This window comes from Podarcis pityusensis (assembly GCF_964106645.2).
Source record: "Podarcis pityusensis genome assembly, chromosome: 5".
Taxonomy (NCBI): domain Eukaryota; kingdom Metazoa; phylum Chordata; class Lepidosauria; order Squamata; family Lacertidae; genus Podarcis; species Podarcis pityusensis.
Window position 1 is genome coordinate 42061875 of NC_138032.1, and position 23703 is coordinate 42085577.

Genomic DNA, 23703 nt, shown 5'->3' on the forward strand with positions numbered 1-23703 from the left:
GTGGTCTGCTCCAGTCTCCCTTCTTCTGCCCTGCTGCCCCCAGATGCCTTGTTTAATTTGCTCCATCTAGCACCCCCAGGTTTGATTATTTCACCTTGCAGATACACTCCTAAGGCTCCGCAGCAAGCTTTATGCATAACTAGGACCCCTGTTGCCCATTCCGCCTTCATCACATCAAAAGCCATTTCAGACACTAGGAGCACTGGCTCCACTTTCCAAGGACGCTATTTATTGGTCATATATATATATATATTTATATATATGCATGTGTGCGTGTGGGTAAATCTGCTAGAGAGCAGCAAAAATAAGAACAAAAAAAAACCTCTCCTCTCCTGTAGAAAAGATCCACATCACAAGGCAATTGCCTCAATCCTCCAGCTGAGCTTTGTGATGAACTCCCGTTGGCTGTAGCAGCTTCTGCTCCCTCCAACACAGCAAAGCGTCAAAGGGAAGGAGAATGCCAGGTCCAGGTTGGGCCAGACTGAAGAGCTTTGGCTAAAAGCTATCTAGAAAGAGCAAAGTCAGTGGTGGGGAGGGAAGAGATGCCGTCCGTATCTGACACAGGGATAGGAAACAGGTCCAGCTGCATAACACAATCACACGTCTGCCTTCTTTATACAGCAGAGCCAACTTACAGATGCCACCCAGAGGAAGACCCAGCTTCCCCTTCCAAACACGCAGCACCTCGCTCAGTAGTGAAACACAAGACACAGACACATCTGGCAGTCCAGATACCATGAGCCACCTTGCGAGGTGGGGAAGGCCAGCTTCCTGCTAGGGAAAATGGGGGCAAATGACTTTTTTGCTTCAAGGTCGTGGAAGGAGGGAGAGCCTACAGTAGTCTAGTGCACGAGTCTCCTACTATGCAGTTAATCATGAGTGCAGGACCTCTCGCCAGCTGCTCACAGAGGGAGGGGGCGCACGTGGCAGCTGCACCAGCCCCTTTCCTATTAGATGTACAGGGAAGAGTGGAAGGAGTGCACGGTGCTGTTGCTTCGCTCCCCGCAAGTATCAGCAAATACGGGGTGAGACGCAGAGCGAATTCCGCAGAGGGCAGGGCTCCAGATCGGCTTCTCACTTGACGAGCGCTTGGTTGCACTGCCCGCAGACAAAGACGGTCTCCCGCTGGGCATCAGGGGCTGCGGTAGAAAGCACTGGTCAGAGACTCGGCCAAGGACTGTGCAGCTTTCCACCCACAGAACCCAACAAGCGTTTCATTAGCCCTCAGACACACACACCCCCCCCAAGAGAGAGAAAGCCTCTGTCCTCTGCTACCTCCCCACTGTAGCATTAATTAGAAACAGTGAGAATTACACCCAGCGATTCCCCCAGAAGGGAAACAGCAAGTGCACAAAGGAGGAGGAGTCGCCTCCCAAGCTGCCTGCCAGAAAGGCCATCTCTCGCTTTCCCACTCCTCACTCACCTGTAGCCCCCATGTAGCTCTTGGGAACTTTGAAGGAACAGCACCTGGAGCAGAAACTGTTCCCACAGTTGCTGCAGCTCCGCTGGAGGGAAGGAAAGAGAGACAAACACAGCTATAGGAACAAGGTCCCAGGAAGCCATTGCTTCAAATGCAAGGATTCAAGAAGGTCATTCACTGCTGACCAGAGGTCAGGCTTGAGATCCACAAGGTGGGGAGCAGGAAATGGGAAAGGAGTAGTTGGGGGCATGCTGGGCCAGAGACTCACCCTCTTCTTTAACACAGAGAAAGTGGCTGAACAGCTTGCACAGTTCCCTGTGGAAAATCAGAAAAGAAACATGTATCGGTCAAACCTGGTGCCTCTTCTTCCACCAAACTGCATAGAAATATTGCCCTGCCCCCAACGTCTGCCCACAGTCCTTTCCTACTAAAAGCCCCAACATAACCTACTGCCCCACTAGGCAGTCCAGGAGGCTCATCCAGGTGGGACCACGTGCCAAGAGGGCATCCCACTGAGAGCTGTCTTCAGGACCCTTGATCCGAGGAGATTTGAAATGGGTCTGCACACTGCACCTCCCAGGTGATGTCAATCCTCCACTCCACAAAGTTGTGCCAAGAGCAGAGATGGCCGTAACCCATATAAATGTGGAATTTGGCATCATCAGGATGAGATTCCAGTGTGGCATAAGTGATCAAGCGCTAGACTTGGAATAGGAACAAAGACTTGGGCCTGATACAAATAACCACTCAGCTCCACTAAGCAGGCTTGCCCATACCTCTCTCTCAGGGCAGAATGACATGTTACACTGGCAAGTAGGAACTCACAAGCCCAGTTTCCGGAGGTAATGAAAAAAAGGGAGTTAAGGGGCTTTTTGTAAAAATGTTAGTACTTAACCCCACCCCACCCACACCTTGCCTGTAAAATGATTCATCTGCAACAATATTTCACCATCAGAAGCAACCTCAGCACATTAAAGCACCAAGAACAATGGCATGTTTCTGGCATCTAACATCAGGCAGGCCTCCTCTGTGGCAGCAACTGGGTCAGAGTCTTCCCATTCTGCCAATCTTCTCCACCCCCCTTCCACAACCTGGTGCCCCCCCCCCCCGATGTTTTGGATTACAGCCCCATTAGCCCAAACCAACAAGACCATGCTGGTTGGAGCTGCAGGCTAAAGCATCTGAAGGGCACCAGGTTTCCTCAGCAGGTTGAGGAAAGCTCATCTACACAGTTCCCGCTTCAGTCCCAACAAGACAACATGTCCCACGGCACCATCCACTCTTGCCACTTCCACACACCCTCCCAAATCCTGTACCGAGATTGTTGGTTGGGTAGCGCTTCCGCAGCCGCTCCGTCAGCCGTGACACCCTGCTGCGAATCACCTCGTTCTTGCTCATCATGAAGGGGTTGTCAGGAAGGCCCATGTCGAATTCCGCTGAGCAGTGGGAGACATCGTCATCCTCCTGGGCAGGTGGAGAGGGAAGCTTGTCAAGGAGCGGCTGGTTCACACAGTGCCTACTCTGGGGCAGGAGGACAAGGGCGTACTGGGGGGCACCGCCCACTGACAAAGCGCTGAAGACAAGGAAAGGCTGGGCTAACCATGGGCAACACACAAAATGCCAAGCTGGTGGAAGGGTTGCAGCCAGGTTTTCCAGCTTGGGAAGGTGGGCACAATCAGGGCAAAGAACACAGCAAAGACATCAACTCTGCATGAGCAACTGAAGTGAGTTTTGGCTCAAAGGCAGGGTGGCCCAGCTCCCGCACTCACCATTACTAGCAGCTGGGTCTCCTGCTCCCGCAGCAAAGAGAAAAGACAAGAGATGATGTCCAGAAGATGCCCAAGCTAGCCTTCACCTTTTATGGTGTACCCATTTCCAGAAAAGTGCACTGTCTAAAGTCCCTTATTTCTCTCTCTTCCCCATACCAACATGTTCACTGCATCACAGACATGGACTCTGATGTGCTGCCACTCATGGCCCTTCAGTGACAGGATGAAGGGTGTCCCCTTAAACTTGCTGGCCTAGCAGCATCACCTGACTCCACCACAGCACAGATCAGTCCAAGCCCTAGGCGGCTCTCTCAGGGCACATACCTCAATAGCATCCTTGAACTCATCATCAGGCTCTGCCTCCTCTGCTTCCTCCACACTGCCAGGGGTCAGATCCTACGGGGAAAGCAAACAACATTACAACTGGAGGCAGCAATGCTTCCGAATGAAAGTTGCTGGAAACCACAGGAGGGGCAGGTGCTCTTCTGCTCAAATCCTGCTTGCTGGCTTCCCACAGTCATCTGGTTGGCCACTGTGAGAACAGGATGCCGGACTAGATGGGCCATTGGCTGTTCTGATGTTACAAGACTAAGGAAGCAAGGCCCACCAGTCCTTGTAACAGTGGTAAATGAATCCAAGAGGGGTGCTACACAGATGGCCCCATCCCATTCCAGCTACCCCAATGCAAGAGTAACATGGAAGCTACGAGGATGCATTTCCCCTCCTGCCTAGACACAGTTGTTTATTACTATGGTAGTTTGTAATACACAAGACCCCAAACAATGCTGGTATGCAGATCCTGAAATGCCTTAACGGGCAGCACAAAGGGAAAACACAGGAAGAAGCAGTGAAGACTGCCTGAAGAGCTGTGTGAAGGGAGAGAAGGGCATCGCCCTTTGAAATTTTCATGTAAACTTAGCTAAGTTGTTTAAAAAAAAGAGACAGGGACAAGCTGAAAACATTACTATACTTTTAAGCACCAACTGGAGAAAATTAAGCCAGGCACAATTTTTGAGGCTCCACATTTCAACAGTAGGTTCCAGGTGCACCTCCCCATAACCAGCTGCAACTAAAAAGTTTTGGAACTCTGAAAAGTAGCAAGAAGGGGACAGAACAAGGATGGCAGCTGCCCTAAAGAGACGTACCTGTGTAGGCAAAACCGAGGCCCTGCTTCTCCAGGGCCAAGATTGGGAACAGGGTCTGGGAGGTTTTCATCCATGATGCATCGCTTTGCCCCTTTCAAAAATTTTCTGCCACTCCCATCGGGACCTTACTTTGCACACTATGGCTTGTGGTCCTCCAAGTGTTGTTGGACGGCATCACTGACCAGACCAGCTGGAGCTGGTGGGGATCGGAGTCCAACAACATATGGAGGGCCGCAGTTTCCATCATTCCATATCCTATAGAAGATTGGGAAGGGTGGCGGAGAGATATATGGAACCACAACCAACAGAAGCAAGATGGAAGTTTGTCTTCTGTGCTCCGGCCTGGGACACATTTCCTAGGACTGTAGATCTGGAATCAACTACAAAGCCACCAGCTAATAAGACTGTTATGCAGGCCAGGATGATCTATGACCTCAGGCATTTCCAAAAGATAAAGCAACACTCTCTGGGCACATTGGATGAGCATATCAATTCTCATTCTACTTGGAAGTGGGCAACACAGACCCATCTATTCTTCTACCATGCCTTACCTCAGTACTAGTGGGCGTAGGTGTCCGGTCCGGCAGGGATCCAGACCCAACTTCTCCAGCATCCAGCTCCACTGGCTCTGGAGTCCTAGCAACGGGCTTGAGGCCCAAACGCTGCTCTACAGCAGACTTCAGCTCCAGCAAGACTAGGGAGGGAGAGGAAAAGGGTAATGGTTGCAGTAAACAGCACAGGCTTTCAGCACTGGAGGAACAGCATGGCATTCAAGCCTATCTCCAACCCAAACACCCAAGAAGTAGATACTGGCACACAAGAAACCAATGTTCAATGTAGCTAATGGTATTTAAAACACTAGTAGGCCTACCTGAATACCCCACAGTTCTCTAGCACTAATCTCACTCCCAGACAGAACTGTCTATAACCCCATAGCTCCTCAGTAGACAGGGGGAAAGGCTATCTACCACTACAGTAAATATTCTCCACCACTTACGGTATTTGTGTTGTTTGGGGGTGGGTTGAAACTGGTTGCTGATATTCACAGCCCCTTGGCCACTGCTCCAGCATCCTCACAAAACCTATTCAAAGTGAGGCCAGGAAGCAGTGCCTTCACTCTGAGTGGGCACTGTGAAAAGAGCTGTGCTCTGAATAGGTTCATGCCTGTTTTCACTCTTCCCTGCCACCATCCCACACAAACAGAATTCCAGAATGAGATGCATTCAGAGGGCAAATGTTCACAACACACACCAAAACTGTTTTCCAGCAAAGGACTGTCTCCCTTGTGATAACCCCCCGTTTTCTGCAACAGGCAGTTTATCCTTAGCATCCCAAGATGTGCTTCCCCACTGGGACACCTCTAAATGGAAAAATCTTCCACTACTAAGCTGTGCCCAAGGAACAGAGTGACTACTCAGGTCTCTTGAATGCTAAAGAGCTTGTTTATGGGACTGAGGCAGCACAGAAGAGATGCACTTTTTCCTCTCTCATCAAAATTTCTTAGCAGCTTCACACTGTTGCCCTAATTTGGAATAAGATAGGGCTGCAGCAGGGGTGCACAGATCTACAGCAAAGAAAGCCTTGACCCTGGGCACCCTGTCTCCAGTCAGCTGCTGCAGCTTACTTCCCCAAGGTTCCCATGGAACAGAATGGTACAGGAGAGAAGAGCAATCTCTTACCTTGATAAAATGCCACGTTACCCAAGAAAAGGGCATTATTGAGCAGCACAAACACCCAACATAAGGGCAGCAGGTAGAGAGCACAAACGGAAGCCATCAGCATCCCATAAAACCTGGGCAAAAAAAGGAGCAGAAGGGGCATGACACATCTGGGCATCAGGATGACAGCCAGGTGCCTTGAGAGCACCTCAAGCCTGTCCAGCCCCCCATTATTCTTGGATATGGAACAGAGAGCATCTAGGGGGAGCCTGAGAGCCTTGTTCCTGCCTCTCTCCACCTGTCCTAGGGCGGCTCTAACAGGCTTCATAAGAACTGCTGCTGCTGCTGCCCAGAAAGGACTGGGGTATTTTGGGGAAAGTTTTGTCGGGAGTTTTTACTGTTATTGATATGAATTTTTTGTATCTTTATTTTTATGTGGAAATTGTTCAGTTTGGTTATGTGGTTTTTGATATGTTTTGTTTATTTTTATGACTCCTTTGCTATGTTTGTAATGTGTAAATCTTTTCATACTGTAAGCCGCCTTGAGCATTGTTTTAACTGTGGACAGACGGCTTACATATAAAATGATGATAATGATGATGACATCACCTCCCTTTGCCTACCTTTCAAGCAAATAACCTCCCCTCAATCTGGACAAACCTGTTCAGCCAGATAGCTTTCCCATGAACACCAGCCACGATATATATGGGCATGGACACCTGCCCAATATGAGGGAGAAGGCAGGGACCCCGTACCCCTATAAAGTGACCCAGTAAACAAGCCTGCAAACCCCCCAAAGCAGCAAGGCAGCAATGTCCCAGTGACAGGAGTGAGCTGGCAGTAAATAACACCAAACAAGTTGGAGTTAACTCCTTATTAGCAAAAGCAGGATCTGCCTAATGAGCAATGCAACTCATCTCCGGCAGGTCTTGCCCCTATGAAGCAGTTGCTAAGGCTGAAGGTCCCCATCTGATCACAGCTGCCTTAGTTCCCTCCTCTCCAGGGTATTCCCCAAGAAATCTGAGACTGCACCAGCACAAAACTAACTTCTCCTCCACCTTTTTCACACCTCTTTCTGGGAGACCTGGAGGGAGGGGAGTCTGTCGCAGCAGGAGGGGGAGACACCCTGCCACCTTCCCCAGCCAGACTCTCTGCCTCTTGGCTTCCCTCCTCTCCTGTTTCAGCTTCTGCCCCTGATTCTGGATGTCTGTCTGTCACAGACTCTCCCAGCTCACTAAGCCCTGTTACCTGTTCAGCTTCCGACACCTCCTCCTCCCTCCGACCAGTCATCAACATCATCATCACACCACCAATCCCAGGGCTCTGAGCCTTCTTCCCTTGAGGGTTCCCCAGCTGGTTCCTCCCACTATTCCTCTACATCCAACCAGCCCATGACACCTAGCTTCCACGAAGTAGTCCTAAGGCAACACTCACTGTGAAGAAAGAGAAGGGTTCTCCCAGTAGATGATGCGATAGACAGCCTCACATCTGCCACACAGCCGGCTCAATAGGGCCTCTAATTGGATTAAGCTGGAAAAGGAGATCACAGCAGATTTAAACATGTTCCTCAGGCCCCTTTGCGCACAACCTCACAGCCGCTGCATCAACCTATGCCCAAACTGCTTCACAAATGGAGAAAAGTGATCCCCAGCCCCTCATTCAGTTCAAGACAAGGGTTGAAGTGCAAAAGAAGATTCCCTCATGCACACAGGGCATAGTTAGGATGAGCCCTGCATAGGATGAACCTCCTATGCCAGCTAGCTCCAGGCAGGCAGGCAAGTTGGATACAGAAAGCAACTGTCTAAGTTTAACAAGAGGGATAAAAGCCAGCATGATTTGGAGTCCAGCACTCTTGTCTGTGGAGTATAGGAGACCCTGGGTTCACATCCACTGCTGAGGCAATCTTGGGCATCTCTTTCCTATAGCTACAAATCTGAATAATGACAACTAACTTAAGAGTTGCCGCAAAGCTAACAGTGCAATCCTAACCACGGCTTGCCTGGACCCTATATACTAAAGGGGCACGTAGTAACATGGCACCTCTGCTCTTAACTTTTAGATGAAAGAATGCAGACTCCCATAAAGAAAGAGATTTGAGTTCACTGGCTACAACTCAGCGAGTCATATGATGGATGGGTTGGCTATCAGGCTCCAATGCCTTGTGCAAAATGCTGACAAAGTGCCTACTGGCATGGTCAGCTTTGGGTAGGGAAGTAACGGGGAAAAGGAGAACTTGCCCTTGGATTCCAGCTACTTCTCCCTATCTAAGTTGCAGGTTTCAAAAACTGAGCCGCTTTCTGAATTCACAGCACTCTGATAAAGTGTTATGTCCTGATAAAACATCTATCAGAGCAGTTAACCGTCAGTCCTTGGCATAGGAAAATTCTGACGTCTTCTAAAATTTGACTTGCAAATCCTTGGCTGTACAGACATGCTGAAGTAATACAACATGTTAATAAAAAAACATATTTTTAAAGAATAATAATAATAATCAAAATCCATTATTTCTTAAACAAAAGGATGCACCAGTAGTGTGTCTTCCTCATAAGTAGATAATAAATGTAGTAAATCTGAAGTAACGGTTACATTTAGCTGTAAATCAATATGTTTTAATAGCTCTATCGAGCAGCAAAAACACCCATTTCTTGGGGAAAATAACTGTACAAATGGAAAAGTTGATTAAAATCAATGATTTAAAAATGAGGCTTCTTGCCTGGTGATTGAAATCGATCCACTGTCCTGGAAGGAGGATGCATACTTTGTGGCATGGGCAGGAGAGTCATGTAAATGCTTAGTAACTCTTCCTCCTAGAGCCACACTCCCAACTAGCAAGGGTGTGCAATGCCCCCAAAGGGTGAACGGCAGTAGTGCAGTAAAGCACCTAGGAAGGTAGCTAATCTAGAGGAGGAGTCAGCACTGCTCTCCCAGAGTTTCTTAAAAGTGGGGTCACCACCATCTTCCACACACGCAACGTTACTGTGCAATTATATTCCCCCCAGTCATGACACAATTCTTGCCCCACAGCAACGATGAAATGGTTAGCACCTGCAATAGCATATGGACTATCCTGAAATATAGTCCCAACCTTCCCCCTCAACCACTAAGATTTGACACAAATGCCTGTGTTGCTGGTCAACTGCGTAATGCATTTGTTAGAATGCTGTGGGCAGTATCCGTGATAGGGTCCATTTGGGAAGACACTGTCTGCCCACCCCCAAAAAAGCCTCCATGACACACACTGGCCTGTGCTAGTGCCTGTGCAGCTGTTTACTTAAACATTAAAAGATCAACTCTGTGCAGTTGTGCACAGCTCTTCAAGTGCACAAGTGCATGGTTGAAGAAGAAGCAGAAGAAGAAATGGATTATTGTGCCCTACTGGGCACAGCTTCAGAGCTATGTAGTTGTGCACCTGAAATATCCTTGTGTTAAAAAACACACACAAATGATTGGGAGAAATAAAAACTCAAAAGGAAAAATCAGCTGGTCAAAAATAAATGAAAAAGACATTGTAAGTGAAGAGGCTGAAATCATAGAAGACAAAAGAAGGGGAATGGTGGAATACCACACAAATTGTGACACAGAAAGGTCACTAAATTAGTTCTGCAGGCTAAATTGCTCCCATTATTCAGGGTAACAATTGCACATTACTTATCTACAATGGAAATATCCACACAAAATACAGAAAAATGGTTACAAAAATCAAACGAGAAAAACACAATGACGAGGTGGAAATCTCGATCTTGCAACGGGTTGACTATTAAGCCCAGTGGATTCAGAACGACTGCAATATTCACCATCAGGAAAAAATGTGTAGTGTGAACAAGAAGCCCAAGAAGCATCCTTCCAATCACATACTTCAAAGGGACCCACCTACGGGTCAACGCATTTTCTCCATCCTTCCCTAAGAGCACTTACAAGCCCTTCACTTCAGCCACAGCCTCATGTCGTGCAAGCTGAACTTTTCTCACATCCTCACGCCGCACACTGTGGTACCTACGACGTGCCAGCTCTTCTTCACTCAGACGGATGCGGCATGTCTCCTGCAGGTAGCCCAGCAAGGCTGGCACCGAGACCAGCAGGACGCAAAGCCCATACCACGCAGCTGGAATGAAAGGTGGAATAGATGCAGAGATCATTTTACCACCCTACTGTTTGGCCAGTCACAACACACCTGTACCACTATCACCTATAGCTCAGTGGTAGAGCATTTGCTTTGAACAGAGAAGGTCCCAGTTTCAATCCCTGGTATCTCCAGGTAGGAGAGGGAATGTCTTCTTTCTCAACACCTGGAAAACTGCTGCCAGTCACTGTCAACAACAATGAGCGTGACATACCAATGGTCTGACTTGATATAAGGCAGCTTCCTATGTACTACCCCATAAATCATCTGAAAGGAGGCCCATCTGCCTGCCAGTCACTCCATTTCCTTACTACCTCTCACAATTGGTTCTGCTACCCTCATAATCTGCCCCCAATAATATATTCTATTCCCCACAGGATCAATCCCCCAAGGCTCACATCATACCTGAAAGGAGGCCTATTGGGTCCCCAGCACAAAGGTCCAACATTTCTCACCTTCACTAAGTGTCAGCAGCAGAAAGTTGAGGCCCAGGCAAGTAAGGAGGGAGCAGAGAGGCATCTGCCAGCTGTGAAACATACATGATCAAGCATTTATTGCCACGCCAAAAGGATATTTAGCTGTACAAATGAGGTATGAACATGAGAATGGTGGAGATGGAAAGGGCAAGCCTAAGTTTAAGTCTCGGGTCATGGAGTACATTAACTTGCCTTGAGCACAGAAAAACGGTATATAAATAAGAAATCAAATTAGATTGAATGACAAAAGCAAGGTAAGGGTAGGGTATTTTTTAAAATGGGGGAATGTTGTAATCAGCCACAGACACTAGCCAAGTCACAAATGCAGCAGCATATCTTGTTTAAGCCCAACTGCACACAGCGTTTCCCATGCTGAATGCTTGGTGTCTCTTAGAACAAGTGGAATTAAGTATTTGGCCAGGACTCTTCGTCTTCTCTCTTTTTTCTCCCACTTGCAAAAGTGAGACTCCCAAAGAGCCTGTGCTTTTCTGCCCTCCAACATGGCAGGAGACAACAACAAAAATTTCTCTAGCTCCACCACAACCATCACCCACAAGGTGCAACCAAGTAGTTGGGCACCAACCTGAGGAGGAACCACACCCCTTCCGCAATATCCTGCAGTGGTTCCAAGTACAGTTCCAGTCGCTTGTAGGATACTACTAGATTGAAGAGATCCAAGGAAGGGGGCTTGGGTGGCAAAGGAGAAACTGGTTGGGAATCGGAAGCCGTGGGGCTGTCCAGTCCATTCCCTGTGGTTGCTCCACTCTCACGCTCTGGAACCTGCATACTGTAGATGTGAAGGTTGAGAGGAACACAAAAAAGAACAATAAAAATAGTCAACTCTTCCCCACCCCTAGTGTGAAGGAAACAACAGAGATGACCTTTGGGAAGGGCAGGGCCCACATCCCCCCATGCAAAGGAACTGCATTCACTATGACTGGGCAAGTCATGAGAAACAGATACCTACAACAGGTGTCACTTTTGCCCCACTGAGGCCCCAGAACCTGCATGATAGGGAGAGCCAACACACAAATTGTCCCAAGAGCTGCAGAGCCATGGGGAAGCTCCTCAAAAGCATCTCCTCCTTTTGCAAACAACAACAACTGCAGCCACCTGGGAGTCAGGGTGGGGAAACATCCCCTGTAACCCTATGCCATATATACCAAAAGGCATGCAGACAGTCTGTGCTAATTAATCTGGCCTAATAATTTATTTTATACACCCACAATTGCAAGCACATATTAAAATATATATCCATAAACATGCATCAAAGGCACAGAGAGAATCCATTCTTGTAATCCTCTTTAGCTAATCTAGCAGGATAGGTCCAGGGTGACAAGGGACAAGCAGCCCACATTAAGTGATACTCAAAATACAGCATCCAAGAATGTGGGGTGCATCTGCGACACGAGAGGAACACGTTCAGGTGGAGAGAGGAATGACCAGATCATATTCTGCAACTTATTTGATATTGGCAATGTCACTACCTGGGTCACTCCGGGTGAATCAAAAGGGGCAAAACAGGACAGCATGGGATGCTCCTGCCTGCTAGCTCAGTACTTGGGAGGCAGGCAAAATGTCTTCCTCCAGACAAGGAGGTTAAAATGACCAGCCTCTTCTCTCTTCCCCCGAGGGGCTCCTGCGCCATGGCAGGCAGAAATCCAGCAGGTGAAGCGCTCTCTATCAGATCCTCCCAGCGCCGGGTAAGCTTCATCTGCTGCACTTCCGCACATCGCGGCACAACAGCCCCTTCCCGGAAAAGAAAAGAAAAACGGGAATTCAGCCCTTGACGAGCTGCACCCCGGAGGCTCCAGCGGAACCAGCGCTCAGCTTGCGGGGCAGCCACAGAGCTCCGCCGGAGGAGGAGGCGGCGCCGCCGGCTCGTCCCACCTACCTCTACACAAGCGGCCCACAAGCCCTACGGCCCCAAATAGGGCGAAAGGGCGGAGCCTCCCCTTCCACGTCCAACCTCGACCTCACCCGTCTCGCCAACACCGCCGCGACCGCCGACACTTCCTGGGCAGAAGGACCCGGCTGTGCCTCAGCTCCGCTGCGCAGCGCACGCTTCGGGGAAGCGGCCACCTGACCCGCCCACCTGAGGCAGCCGGCCAATCAGAAGCGCGGGAAGCGGCCGCCGCCGCGCGCGTCCTCTGCTGGAAAAGCTGCAGCTCCTATTGGGCAAGAGCCTCCCACCGCCAGCCTATGGGAGCCTTCGTACTTCTTATTCGCCGCGGGCCGCTTTTTATAAGCTCAGTGATTCGTCCCTTCCCCGTCTCTGAACCGCTTTTTCCGCCAGTCGTTCTGCCCACACTGATTGGCACTGCCTTTCTAGGATTTGAGGCAGGGAGCTTTGCCCAGCCCTACCTTGAGATGCCAGGGACTGAACCTGTCTTTCTGCATGCATCCACTGAGCTACGGCCCTTCTGTAATTTGACCTGCCTTGGATGCTATGCACTTTGACCTGGGTGTGCGGGTCAATTACTGTTCCACCTCAGACAGCAAAATGTCTTGGGCTGACCTGAATCTTCCCAGAGGAACTCGCTGAAGTCCAGAAACTAGCACTAACCAGCCCTGAAGTCTCAAAAGAGCTTCAGTAGCTCATAATATTCACTGAAGGTTATGGTATCCCAGGGAGCCTATGGCATGGCTTTGTACATGCTCCTGGGAGATGGTGCAGTGACAGGGTGTGATTTTTGTGGTCAGACTTGTGGGGCACAAAGTAGGCTTCAGAGGTCCAAGACATGGCCGTAGACAGGATTTATGTTAGGGAGGGAAGGCTTTATGTTAGGGGAGGCAGAACCTCAGTTAAGTATTTTTATTGATTTATTTGATTTAGGGGGGCAGCTGTCCCGCCCCAGCTACACTCATGGTCCAAGGGGAGATTCCAGGAGGGAGGAACTGCAAATTCAAATATGAAGCTAAAAGCAAAGATCTGCACCAGCAAAAGAATGGAAATGGATTAAACACTTGTAAAATTGGGTAGCCTCAAGCCAGCTATTAAGGACCTGCAGGAGCAGTACCATACACCAAAAAGAAACCTGATTAATTCTCTGCATAAAGCTGCTGCTAAAATACTTTTGACAATACATCCCATCCATTATTTTTTATCAGGCTACCTTGAATAAAAACTAATGCAACATATGTATGGAGTCCTATGAAATTTCATTCAGGCAAATTCTTCAGGCTGGTTATTACTCTTTATCTTCTAATTTTATATGTACACAAATTCTATAAAGTTGCATATAATGGTCCCATTCATACATTATGCTTTAGGTGCAAAACGGGGACAAAAGGAACTCAAATTAATGCTCATTCTCAACTGCAATTTCACTCAAAACCCACAAGGTGGCTGTCCAGATCCAATAACTGATCTCTGCTAAGATGACAACAACAGGAATAGGCAGCTGCTCGCACCTCAGTGGGATTCTGCTTCTGCAAAAATAACCTATGTACAGTGGTACCTCAGGTTAAGTACTTAATTCGTTCCGGAGGTCCATACTTAACCTGAAACTGTTCTTAACCTGAAGCACCACTTTAGCTAATGGTGCCTCCCGCTGCTGCTGCGCCGCCGGAGCACGATTTCTGTTCTCATCCTGAAGCAAAGTTCTTAACCTGAAGCACTATTTCTGGGTTAGCAGAGTCTGTAACCTGAAGCGTATGTAACCTGAGGTACCACTGTACAACTTTGAGCTGAGAGCATCTGAAACTACCTAAGAATACACTGCCTCCCTCAAGTTATTTCTTTACAATGCTCTCTCTCTCTCTCACACACACACACACACACACACACACACACACTAATGCCAGTCTGCTACTGCTTTTTCCCCACAGTGCTTTTTGGTTTTGTATTCACTGTGTGCATTTATCCAACATGGCTCTACTATTAAACTAGAGGCAGACATTTATGAGCATGTGTTACTGCATGATTACCATTGCACAAGTACAGAAATGGCTTTGACTGTAGAATTTAGCATCTTGAGGAGCACAATGGCCATTGTAAAAAGGACATTTTAGACTTGAAGTTCACAAAGTAGGCTTGAAAACAAGTCTGGTGAAATCTCAGATGGATTTCCAGTGGTTCAGGGTGGGGCTTCTCAGGCTTCCTTCTGCAACTAGAAGAGAAGCAAAATATGCCTGCACCACAAATTTAAAGCTGGTTTCACTTTTTTGTATCGAACCTAGGAACTCCTGTTCTTTGAGGGAACTGGTTCTAAGCACTTTACATTTGCAGTATGAATATGTTTTGTCACAGTTGAACTAAAGTGCTGTGTGGCTAAGGAATGTTATTGATCTGAAGCAAACTTGTTGCTTTGTGTGGAAAATGTTCTTGCTGTCTAGCAACAGGAACTGATCAGCACAGGCACAAGTTTTGAAGTGCTTGGAAAAGGAGTTGGATCTGGCCTTTAGCCAGTTGGCACTTCCCATAGGTAGGTAGGTAGGTAGGTAGGTGGCAGCTCTTGGAAGAACAATCTTGGTGTATAATGGGTGTCAGAATCAGGGATTGGATTGCCAGCTTACCTTGTAACATAGCCAGTTTTCAGTAGCAGTGGGTGTGTTTACCATCAGAAGAGCATCACACTAATGCTGCCAGGTTTGGTAGATTAGTTAGTTTAACTTATAAAAATGCAGTAATCAGTTAAAATGTGCCCCTGATTAATTGGGTAGCAATTTTTTAAATGAAAGAAATAAACTCATTGTGGTTATTTGTACTAATGTTACATATAATACCAGGGGTGGCATGCACTATCTTAGAAGATGCAATAAAATGTAAAACTAAACAATAAAAACCATTTTAACAAGTTAACAAGAGACAAAAGTTAACCTTTGTTGAAAGGTGTATTATTAATTGCCTGCATAGGCCTGGGAGAATAAAAAAAAATCAGCAGGCATTTAAAAGTTGGCACTTAAAAGTTGAGATAATTCGTCCAGGGTTTGAACTTACACATGAGAAACCCATGTTGTTTGGGAGTCACGCTATGGTTCCCAAACAAAACACCATGGGTCCTGGCTTCTCCTCCTCCAACTATGCTATCCAGAGTGTTCTGATGATTCTCTAGGTGGGAGCAATTTGCTGTCTGTGAGACTGAAATCCCTTTTCCTGGGGCGCCTGTGGGTTCTCAATGCATGCTTCCTACTGAATTGACCAGGGAACTGGCTGACTGTTGGGATCGGAATGTCAGCCTTTCCATGTCTGGGCCTGTCTGTTTGCCTAGCAAAAGACGGGTTACTGTGAGTAGGATGCAAACTGCTCTCTGGGGGGGGAAGTCTGAAGCTTGTGGCTGTATGCATTTGACTCTACACTCCTCTTCATTGTGCCACAGTACCTGATGAGGTAGCAGCGACCTAGTGGACGACTAAGGTGTTGTATAAGTAGTGGGAGTGTACAATGATTAGGGCAATGCCATGAAATTGTTCTGCCATTGTCATGTGTTGATTGGTGCCTTCCATGTGTGAGTAATGTGAGGCATTGGTGCACAATGCTGTGATTGATGAATTGCTGTTGCTGTGCTACCTTTGGTTTCTGTTTTGTGTTACTCTTTGTGTTACTGTTTTGTTTTCTGCTTTGCTACTGGGAGTATAGAAGATTGTGGATACAACCTTGGTGGCTGACAATTGAGTGATTTCTTTAATAAGGCTTTTACCCTGACTGCAACCTCTTGTTCCAGTGTTCACAGAATTTTATTCAGAGAATGACTTTGACTCCAGAAACCTGATCTCTAAGGCTCTCTAAAGCATCTCTAAGGCTCACTACACCAGTGTGGTGTAGTGGTTAAGAGCGGTAGTCTCATAATCTGGGGAACCGGGTTCGCGTCTCCGCTCCTCCACATGCAGCTGCTTGGTGACCTTGGGCCAGTCACACTTCTTTGAAGTCTCTCAGCCCCACTCACCTCACAGAGTGTTTGTTGTGGGGGAGGAAGGGAAAGGAGAATGTTAGCCGCTTTGAGACTCCTGAAGGGGAGTGAAAGGCGGGATAGCAAATCCAAACTCTTCTTCTTCTTCTTCTTCCAAAAACAATTGTAGACACCGCTCCAAAAATTGATCCAATAAACAGCCAACACCTTTCCTGCCTTATACCCCTTCACCTCTCAGTGTTTCCCTCTATCTACCCCCAAAAGGGATGCAATGACCTCTTGAGTATCAAACAGCTGAGGGAGATACAGTGCCCTGTATTTAGGACTACTCATTCTCTGTCTGTTTTGACTCGCAGGCTGCCCTGCTTCTCTATTCTCAAATTCAAAAATTCCCCATTCTTCTTTAAACTGGCTGGCAGGTAATCAGCAGAGTCATTACGGGTTTGTGGATTCCTGCAAGGGCCAGGATTTAAACCTCATATTGGCTCATAACCAGCTTGTGCTTGTTTTGAGATGATGAGGGGTCTTACATCATGGACTTCTGCCGCTGCAGCAGCATAGGCTGGTGTGATTCAGAGAACTCCCAATACAGAGAGCACCTTTTGCCAGACATGATGGCTGACTGTGAAGTGGATAGATAATCCAAACCAGGGCTGCTGTTCCGTTATCTGCTTGTCCAGTCTCATATCCCAATATAGCAACTGGAGTATGGAACCAAATAATGCCTCAATGTGGCTCCAGTAAGCTGTTCCTCTCTGTGACGGACAGCAGAGCCAGACCAGAGTCTGGTGATGCAGTCCCTCAGAAATTCCACCAGAGTGCTGGAGCCTCTCGCTGATTGACAGCTAGCCACAGAGTCAGCTAGCCACAGAGGGGAGAGGAGCAGCACTTCGGAGGGAGAATAAAAGGAGCAGTTTCTGAGGGAGAGAGTTAGACAGGGCTTGATTTGAGATGAGAGATAAGGCTTGATTTGAGTTGGGAGATAGGGTTCAGATTGAGTGGGAGATAGGGAGTGAGATAGGGATTCCAAACTTCCGCCTACTTAAAATAAATCATTTCAAGAGTAATGAATGCCCTGAATTTGTAGGAAACCACATACTTTATCAACCCTTTAGATCAAGGCTGGAGAATCTGTGGCTGTTGCTGAACTACCAAGCTATCAACCCTGACCATCAGCCATACTTTGGCTGGCACTGATGGGACACAAGTCCAACAACATCTGTCCACACATCCCTGCTTTAGATACATAGAATAACCTTCCATGTTCATGACTGGCTAGCAGCCAGGGCCCTGGTACTGTACCTATAACTTACATATTATGTGACCGTTTCATATTCAAAAGGTCCCTGACGTCATCTTGATAGATGACGATAGCACAGCATCAATGGAATAATTGCCCTTTGCTTGCTTAAAATGGAGTAACAGAGATAAGAAAATCAATATCTCTGAGTAAATTAGTAGCAAGAGAGTTGTGAAATACACTGCAGCACATCTCCAGGTTTGCTCTGACGGCTTTCTTAAAACACACACACACATAGCTGGGTTGGTGACAATGAAATTGGTATCTTGTGGTGCCTGGAACACACAGTCAAAGGGGAGGGCATGTGATAGGTGTAAGGTTGAGTGAGCAAGGATCAGCAGTGAGAAGTAAAAAGGGTCTGGCCCAGGAGAAAAACCTACAACCTTCAAATCCAGAGAGAGAGAATAGGAAAAGGGGGAAGATACAGGGGATCTTTTCTATTCTGATGCTGCAGGGAGCCATAAAATAGGTGATGGATATCACAGTTATGCTTTGTTTATGAATGTCCCTATGGTATTCATTAGCCACTTTTGTCAGATTGAATGCTGAGCTAGATAAAGCATTGGTGTCACTATTTTGGAGAAAAATACACACCATAAATTTAGGTTTGTGCAATTAAAGGGACCTGGCACAACAAATTCACTTTAAAAAACAAAACTTCTATGGCTGGGAAAGCAACAGGAAAATGCATTAAAAAGTGTGAGATGATGACTGATGAGAAGACATATAGGGTGTTATTTAAGTTTTACTCAGAGTAGACCCAATAAAAATAATGAACATGGAAAAGTAGGTCCATTAATTCCAATGGGTCTACTCCGCATAAAACTTCATTGAATACCACACATAATTTCCATGCAACCAAAACAGATAGGATGCTCATTGTCGTGACCTTCCTACAAACAAATTTGGAAATGTATAACCTCTGTGTAATCTCTGTGCAAGTAAATAAATGTTCAGTAAATACCCTTGGCAGAGTACATTAATGAAGATGCAAACAGCTGGGGAGCAAGGTTTTTATTACATGTAGAATAGAAGGAAGAAAGTCAGGAATGTCCAGAGGTTGGAGGCCAAGGGTTTTTTGGAAACTCCTGCGGTCCACTCTGAGATATGATTTCTTAAGCATGGTTAAAGTGGGCTTTTTCATTTGATGTTGCTGGAATAGGGTCCATTTATCACAGGGAAAAGAGGCTCCAACAAGAATGATCCTATTCCTACCATTTGAAAAAAGGTAGGGATATATAGGCACATTAGATGTAGCATCTTAGCAAAAGATAGCTGTGGTAGCTGCTCTGGGAGTTTAGCACAATTAGACAAACAGTAGAAGTCAAAGGGGTGCAGGGGTCTCTTATCCAAGGCACTTCTATATTTCAGAGAAATCCAGTGGTGGTGAAATCCAATGTGTGACAATCCGTGAGCATGATGAAACCTTCAGTTTACATGGTAGCAACTGGGGGTTGATCCTAGTTCCAAGGTTTGCATGGTTAGTGCTGTGACATTCTTATATTTCATGTAAAGTCATGAGACATGCGGGAGTAGTACCCGACAGCACTGGATCCTGTTTCCCTGCTAAGCACGGGGAATTTGGGCACTCTGCACCCTGACCCTCTTAGAAGTCTTCCATGTGATGTAACTGTTTCTCTTCACAGTTGCCATAGGAATATTTTCCTCCCCTTTTCCGGCCCAGAGCCAGCTTTTGCAGTAATTACATTTCCTCCACGGTCGACCATTCAGCTGCAGTGCCTGTCTGCAAATTTTTACCCTGGGGTTCTCTTTCAATTCTTTCTCCCATCCAGGGTAGGATTTATCTTGATGTTTCACGCAGAATAAAATATGCCTCCTTCTCTGGAATATGATGGGAGCAGGAGGATACAGACCCTGCCATAAAAGGGGCTAAGAACAGTCTGGAATCTGGTAGCTCTCTCTCTCTCTCTCTCTCTCTCTCACACACACACTCACTATTAGTCTTCTTCAGCAGGAACCTGAATTTGGGTATCTTTAGGAAGTCTTTGCAGATCACAGAACTATGGTAATAACCGAGTACTTGCCTCCTAAAGATACCAAATATCAAGGTTTGGCCCCAACCTCATATAGAGCCACACTGGGTAGATTCACATCTATGATCCACCTGGATTCCAATCCTGGCCTCAGATGATGACCAGCACCTCACTCCAATTTCTGTGAGAGGGCCCTGCTCTCTGGCCTCTTTTGTTCCTTCACTACATAACCTGTTGCAGAACTCTCCAATGTTTCCTATTATTTATGACCAATTGGTTTGTGGGGTGGCTTGCTCAAATATGAGGCAATGGCTCAAGAAGATTTCAAGGAACTGAAGCATTAATTAATTCAGGAAGTTACAAGAGTGACATTTATGGGCACAGTTACAGATAGGTAGCCGTGTTGGTCTGCCATAGTCAAAATAAAAAAATCCTTCCAGTAGCACCTTTAAGACCAACTAAGTTAGTTCTTGGTATGAGCTTTCGTGTGCAAGCACGAAGTGCAAGCACGAAGTATCTGAAGAAGTGTGCTTGCACACGAAAGCTCATACCAAGAACTAACTTAGTTGGTCTTAAAGGTGCTACTGGAAGGATTTTTTTATTTTTATTTATGGGCACAGTGTGTGTAATTTGAGCTAGGGATTGCCAGGCCTCAGAAATGGACTCATGAGCTCAGCTCTGGATCCCATTGTTGGTGTCAGTATTTAGCTTACATATCTAATAGTAAGAACAAAGAAACTTCATCTGAGCAAAAGCAAAGAGAATGTGCCTCTTGCTTTAATCAGCAAAGCCAATGCCCCACATTTAGGAAATACAGGTTAGGGAGTGCAAATATCCAAAAGACATGAGCCTCAACACATCCATTTTTAAAAAGTAAAAACTGGTTACTGGAGTTATGCTATGCTATAAATGTCACAATGTCCACATCAGGGTCATATCTAAAATAAAAAAGTTACTAAGAACCATCATTTATAAATATCTGATTAAAAACAGAATGCTATGGAGGAAGAAAAGAATGCAATGGAAGCTTTTGGGGGTGGTTTCTAAGCTTATGCTTATATAACTTCTGAAATGGGATAATATTAATAATATACCAACAGAGCACCCTAAAGGGTGGATATTCAGTATTACTAAACATTAATTAAATGTGAGAGGATGAGATCTTATGTATATGGCATAAAAACATATGGACAAACACTACAAACTAAATTAAATCTGCTCCTATAAGGATTATGAATAACACTGAATGATCAAGGGCTTCCAGGGCACCTTATGTCAACCACATATTCTGGAATCATAGATCAGGCCAAACCTTTCTGGACCCCCAGAGACCCACCTGCCAAGTGAAGGAAGAAAAGAAACGGGGAAGACCCACAATCTGGCTCCCACGTTTAATCTGAAGGATATACCATTTCTAGCTTCTGGATCATGAAAGCATGCGTCCATCCGTTGATGAAGGGTATAGAGCATCCATCAGTACCATGGACATAGGGGATTATTCCCCCTCTCCCAATAAAGTCTATTGAAGTTTTCTTCTCTCCATCAGGAAGGCAATGATGAATCTGGAACAAGGAGTAGTCTGTGGGGACTGTATGTGTACAAGGCTTGTCCATCTGGTTGAAGAAGGGTCTGTCCATCCCTGCCCATCAGCCTACCTTCTTGCATCTCTCAGATATCCTTGTGCCCCTGGAAATGTCGTACCAGGCAGTAGAGTCCTGAAATTAGGTAAAAGAAGGCAGTGATACCTGCAAAGACGGCAGCAGTCAGGTAGGCTTTGTAACTGCAGGGCCACATGTAGCCTGGCAGGTTGCAGTAGCTGAAACTCTGTGCCTTCTGGCTCAGGATGCCTGCAGCAGCTGCAGAGAGAATAACCCCAAGCAACAGATCGTGCATTAGGTTCGTCATAAGCCAGCGGGTCCCCAGCACCGGCACCAGAGACCAGCGGCCCAGCAGGCTGAGCCCAAAGAGCGCCAAGGTGAGCAACCACAACAGGACCGCTGCAAAGACCGCAAAGTAGGTGGCTCCTTCATACTTGTGCGCTGCTAAAGTCACCCAGCAGACAGCCCCCGTCAGCAGCTGGGCAATGCGCAGCACTCCCAGCAGACTTCTCAAGAAGGGCCTGTTCAGACTCAGAGTCTCTCTCGACTGCGGGCAAGGCGGTGGAGGGGAGGACGGAGGTGGTGGAAGAGCCATGCTGCAAGACTGCGGCCTCCAGGCGCTTCTGTCCCGTCCAGTTCTGCCTTCTGGAGCCCAGCGAACTTCACCCCCCTCTCAGGCACTTCCTCTGTCTGCAGCTGCCAAACATCTGCAGCTCAATGGACTTTCCTGTGCAGGGGCCTCTCAGTTTCCCGGCTCTGTCCCTCCCTATTCCCCCCTTGCCCCTCCTCTTCTCTGGGTGGTTCTCTTTCTCCATCCTTCTGCTAACTCCTCACTCCTCTCTCCTTCACGCCCCTGCAGTCCCAAGCCAAGAGCTCTCAAAACACCCATTAAAACTGGCTGCTTTAGCATCACAGTTTCCTCAGCTACACACTATGTACTGTTTCAGCCTACAGTTCTTCCTAAGCAGAAAGGTTGCCTCAGCATGTGGGCCCTGCAGGCACAGAGTTTTGCCTCTCCCTTGCAGGAGAAGGGTTTGGACACATTGGCTGCATAGGCATCATACATTTAAAGCACACCATACATTTAAAGCACATTTCCTTTCTCCCCCAATAAGGTGATTGGGAACTATAGCTTGCCCCTCACAGATTCTCAGGATCCTTAGTTCCCATTCTCAGCCACAGTTCCCAGGATTCAGAAGGGGGTAAAGTGCTTGAAGTGTATGGCACATACACAGCCTCAAAACTTTGCATTGTATTGACTCTTCTGGTAGCCCAGGTCCTGGCCAGCACCACTAGATGGTGCAAACAAACTCCAGCCTGCTCTCATCTTGGATGTCAGAACTCAGGTCAATTTTCTTTCTATGTTCTAAAGAGGCAGAGGAGACCAGGAAAAAAACAGTGGTATTTCTTTCCACACTTCTGATTTCACTTGAGAATATAAAAATAAAAAGCTTAGGAGGCTTTAAATGGATAAGCTGTTTCCTTATCTGGTGCCTCTGCCTGTAAACTTCACTCTCTGCCTTTAGAGACATGGCTTTATTTTAAAACTGCTGTGAGCTGCCCAGAGGACAGGATGAATAGGTGACCAAGATATGTCGTACATGAATGAATCAATAAGGGAAAACCTCTCCTAAACAGGTTCAAACCAGCTTGTCCTCTAGCAGGGTTGAATGTTCCAAAAGGAACGTTGACAACTCGCATATAAAGGATCCATTCTTGAAATCACTCTAATTTTGATCTTAGTGGGTCTCTTGACTTTCATAAGATGCTGCAGGCAATGATTTCTGTGTGACGTGCAGGATTTTAAGTTTCACGGCACCACTTCTCACATGGTATTCTCCAGAAAAAAAGTTTACATTGCACTCAGTTATTTGTTTTTTAAAAATTCATTTAAATATGTCTTTTTCCACAATTGCACATTTGGAAGCTCTTGCTTGTGCTGACGCATTCTTCAGCTTGGAACTACAGCAAGATACACACTTGTGCAATTTTCCCATGTGACATTGTATCCTGAGTGGATGCGACTGTCCCTGGAAAGGGGTGCAGAGGTCTAAATGAAAATAGGGCATTCATTTAACCCTGATCCCTTTTTTCACTATGGCAAGTTTGCAAAATTACATCCCAGTGTGCGTCTTGGTGGGGATCAAAGGGCAAGTCAAATCTCATGGCATCTTTCTACATACTTCCCAGAGAGCACGGCGGCAAAAATTCATGCCTGAGGGTTCTGGCTTCCTGGCACGCAGCAGGAGCTGGCTGGGGAGCCCGCGCCTTCCCTCCACGTCGACCCTTAGCACGTGTCTGACTGCGACTACTTTGCGTGGCTCAGTAGAGCGGAATAGGCACGTTGAAGGGCGTAGCCGGGGAGGGCAGG

At 46.9% G+C, this 23703-nt stretch overlaps 2 protein-coding genes across 6 annotated transcripts; both read right to left on the minus strand.

The window, feature by feature from the left end:
• Positions 1 to 207: 207 nt before the first annotated feature.
• ZFYVE27 (zinc finger FYVE-type containing 27) lies at positions 208 to 12678 on the minus strand. 5 transcript variants are annotated; one of them, XM_081006128.1, is made up of 13 exons: positions 12483 to 12678; positions 11172 to 11375; positions 10568 to 10638; positions 9908 to 10094; positions 7427 to 7522; positions 6014 to 6126; positions 4886 to 5028; positions 3514 to 3585; positions 3190 to 3210; positions 2737 to 2884; positions 1689 to 1735; positions 1424 to 1505; positions 208 to 1139 (listed from the first exon to the last, which is right to left on the minus strand). In XM_081006128.1, the coding sequence occupies exons 2-13, from the start codon at positions 11372 to 11374 to the stop codon at positions 1075 to 1077; spliced, it is 1248 nt and encodes a 415-aa protein (XP_080862254.1). In that variant the 5' UTR covers position 11375; positions 12483 to 12678; the 3' UTR covers positions 208 to 1074. The 5 variants fall into 5 exon arrangements, with proteins under 5 accessions (XP_080862254.1, XP_080862256.1, XP_080862255.1 ...); XM_081006130.1 differs by having other exon boundaries at positions 12569 to 12671; XM_081006129.1 differs by lacking the exon at positions 12483 to 12678 and adding an exon at positions 12076 to 12451.
• A 7801-nt stretch (positions 12679 to 20479) lies between these two features.
• On the minus strand, positions 20480 to 23611 carry MARVELD1 (MARVEL domain containing 1). Its single transcript, XM_081007361.1, has one exon. The coding sequence runs from the start codon at positions 21925 to 21927 to the stop codon at positions 21403 to 21405; it is 525 nt and encodes a 174-aa protein (XP_080863487.1). The 5' UTR covers positions 21928 to 23611; the 3' UTR covers positions 20480 to 21402.
• Between the last annotated feature and the right edge of the window lie 92 nt (positions 23612 to 23703).

Bases quoted from the DNA above. Each gene is read 5' to 3' on its own strand.
- MARVELD1 (XM_081007361.1), bottom strand. From the start codon at position 21,927: ATGGCTCTTCCACCACCTCCGTCCTCCCCTCCACCGCCTTGCCCGCAG.
- ZFYVE27 (XM_081006128.1), bottom strand. From the start codon at position 11,374: ATGCAGGTTCCAGAGCGTGAGAGTGGAGCAACCACAGGGAATGGACTG. The intron at 7,523-9,907 runs GTAAGTGCTCTT...CTCCTTTTCCAG, and splicing joins GTGGCTGAAGTGAAGGGCTT to CTTAATCCAATTAGAGGCCC. The intron at 1,506-1,688 runs GTGAGTCTCTGG...CCTTCCCTCCAG, and splicing joins TCTCTGTGTTAAAGAAGAGG to CGGAGCTGCAGCAACTGTGG.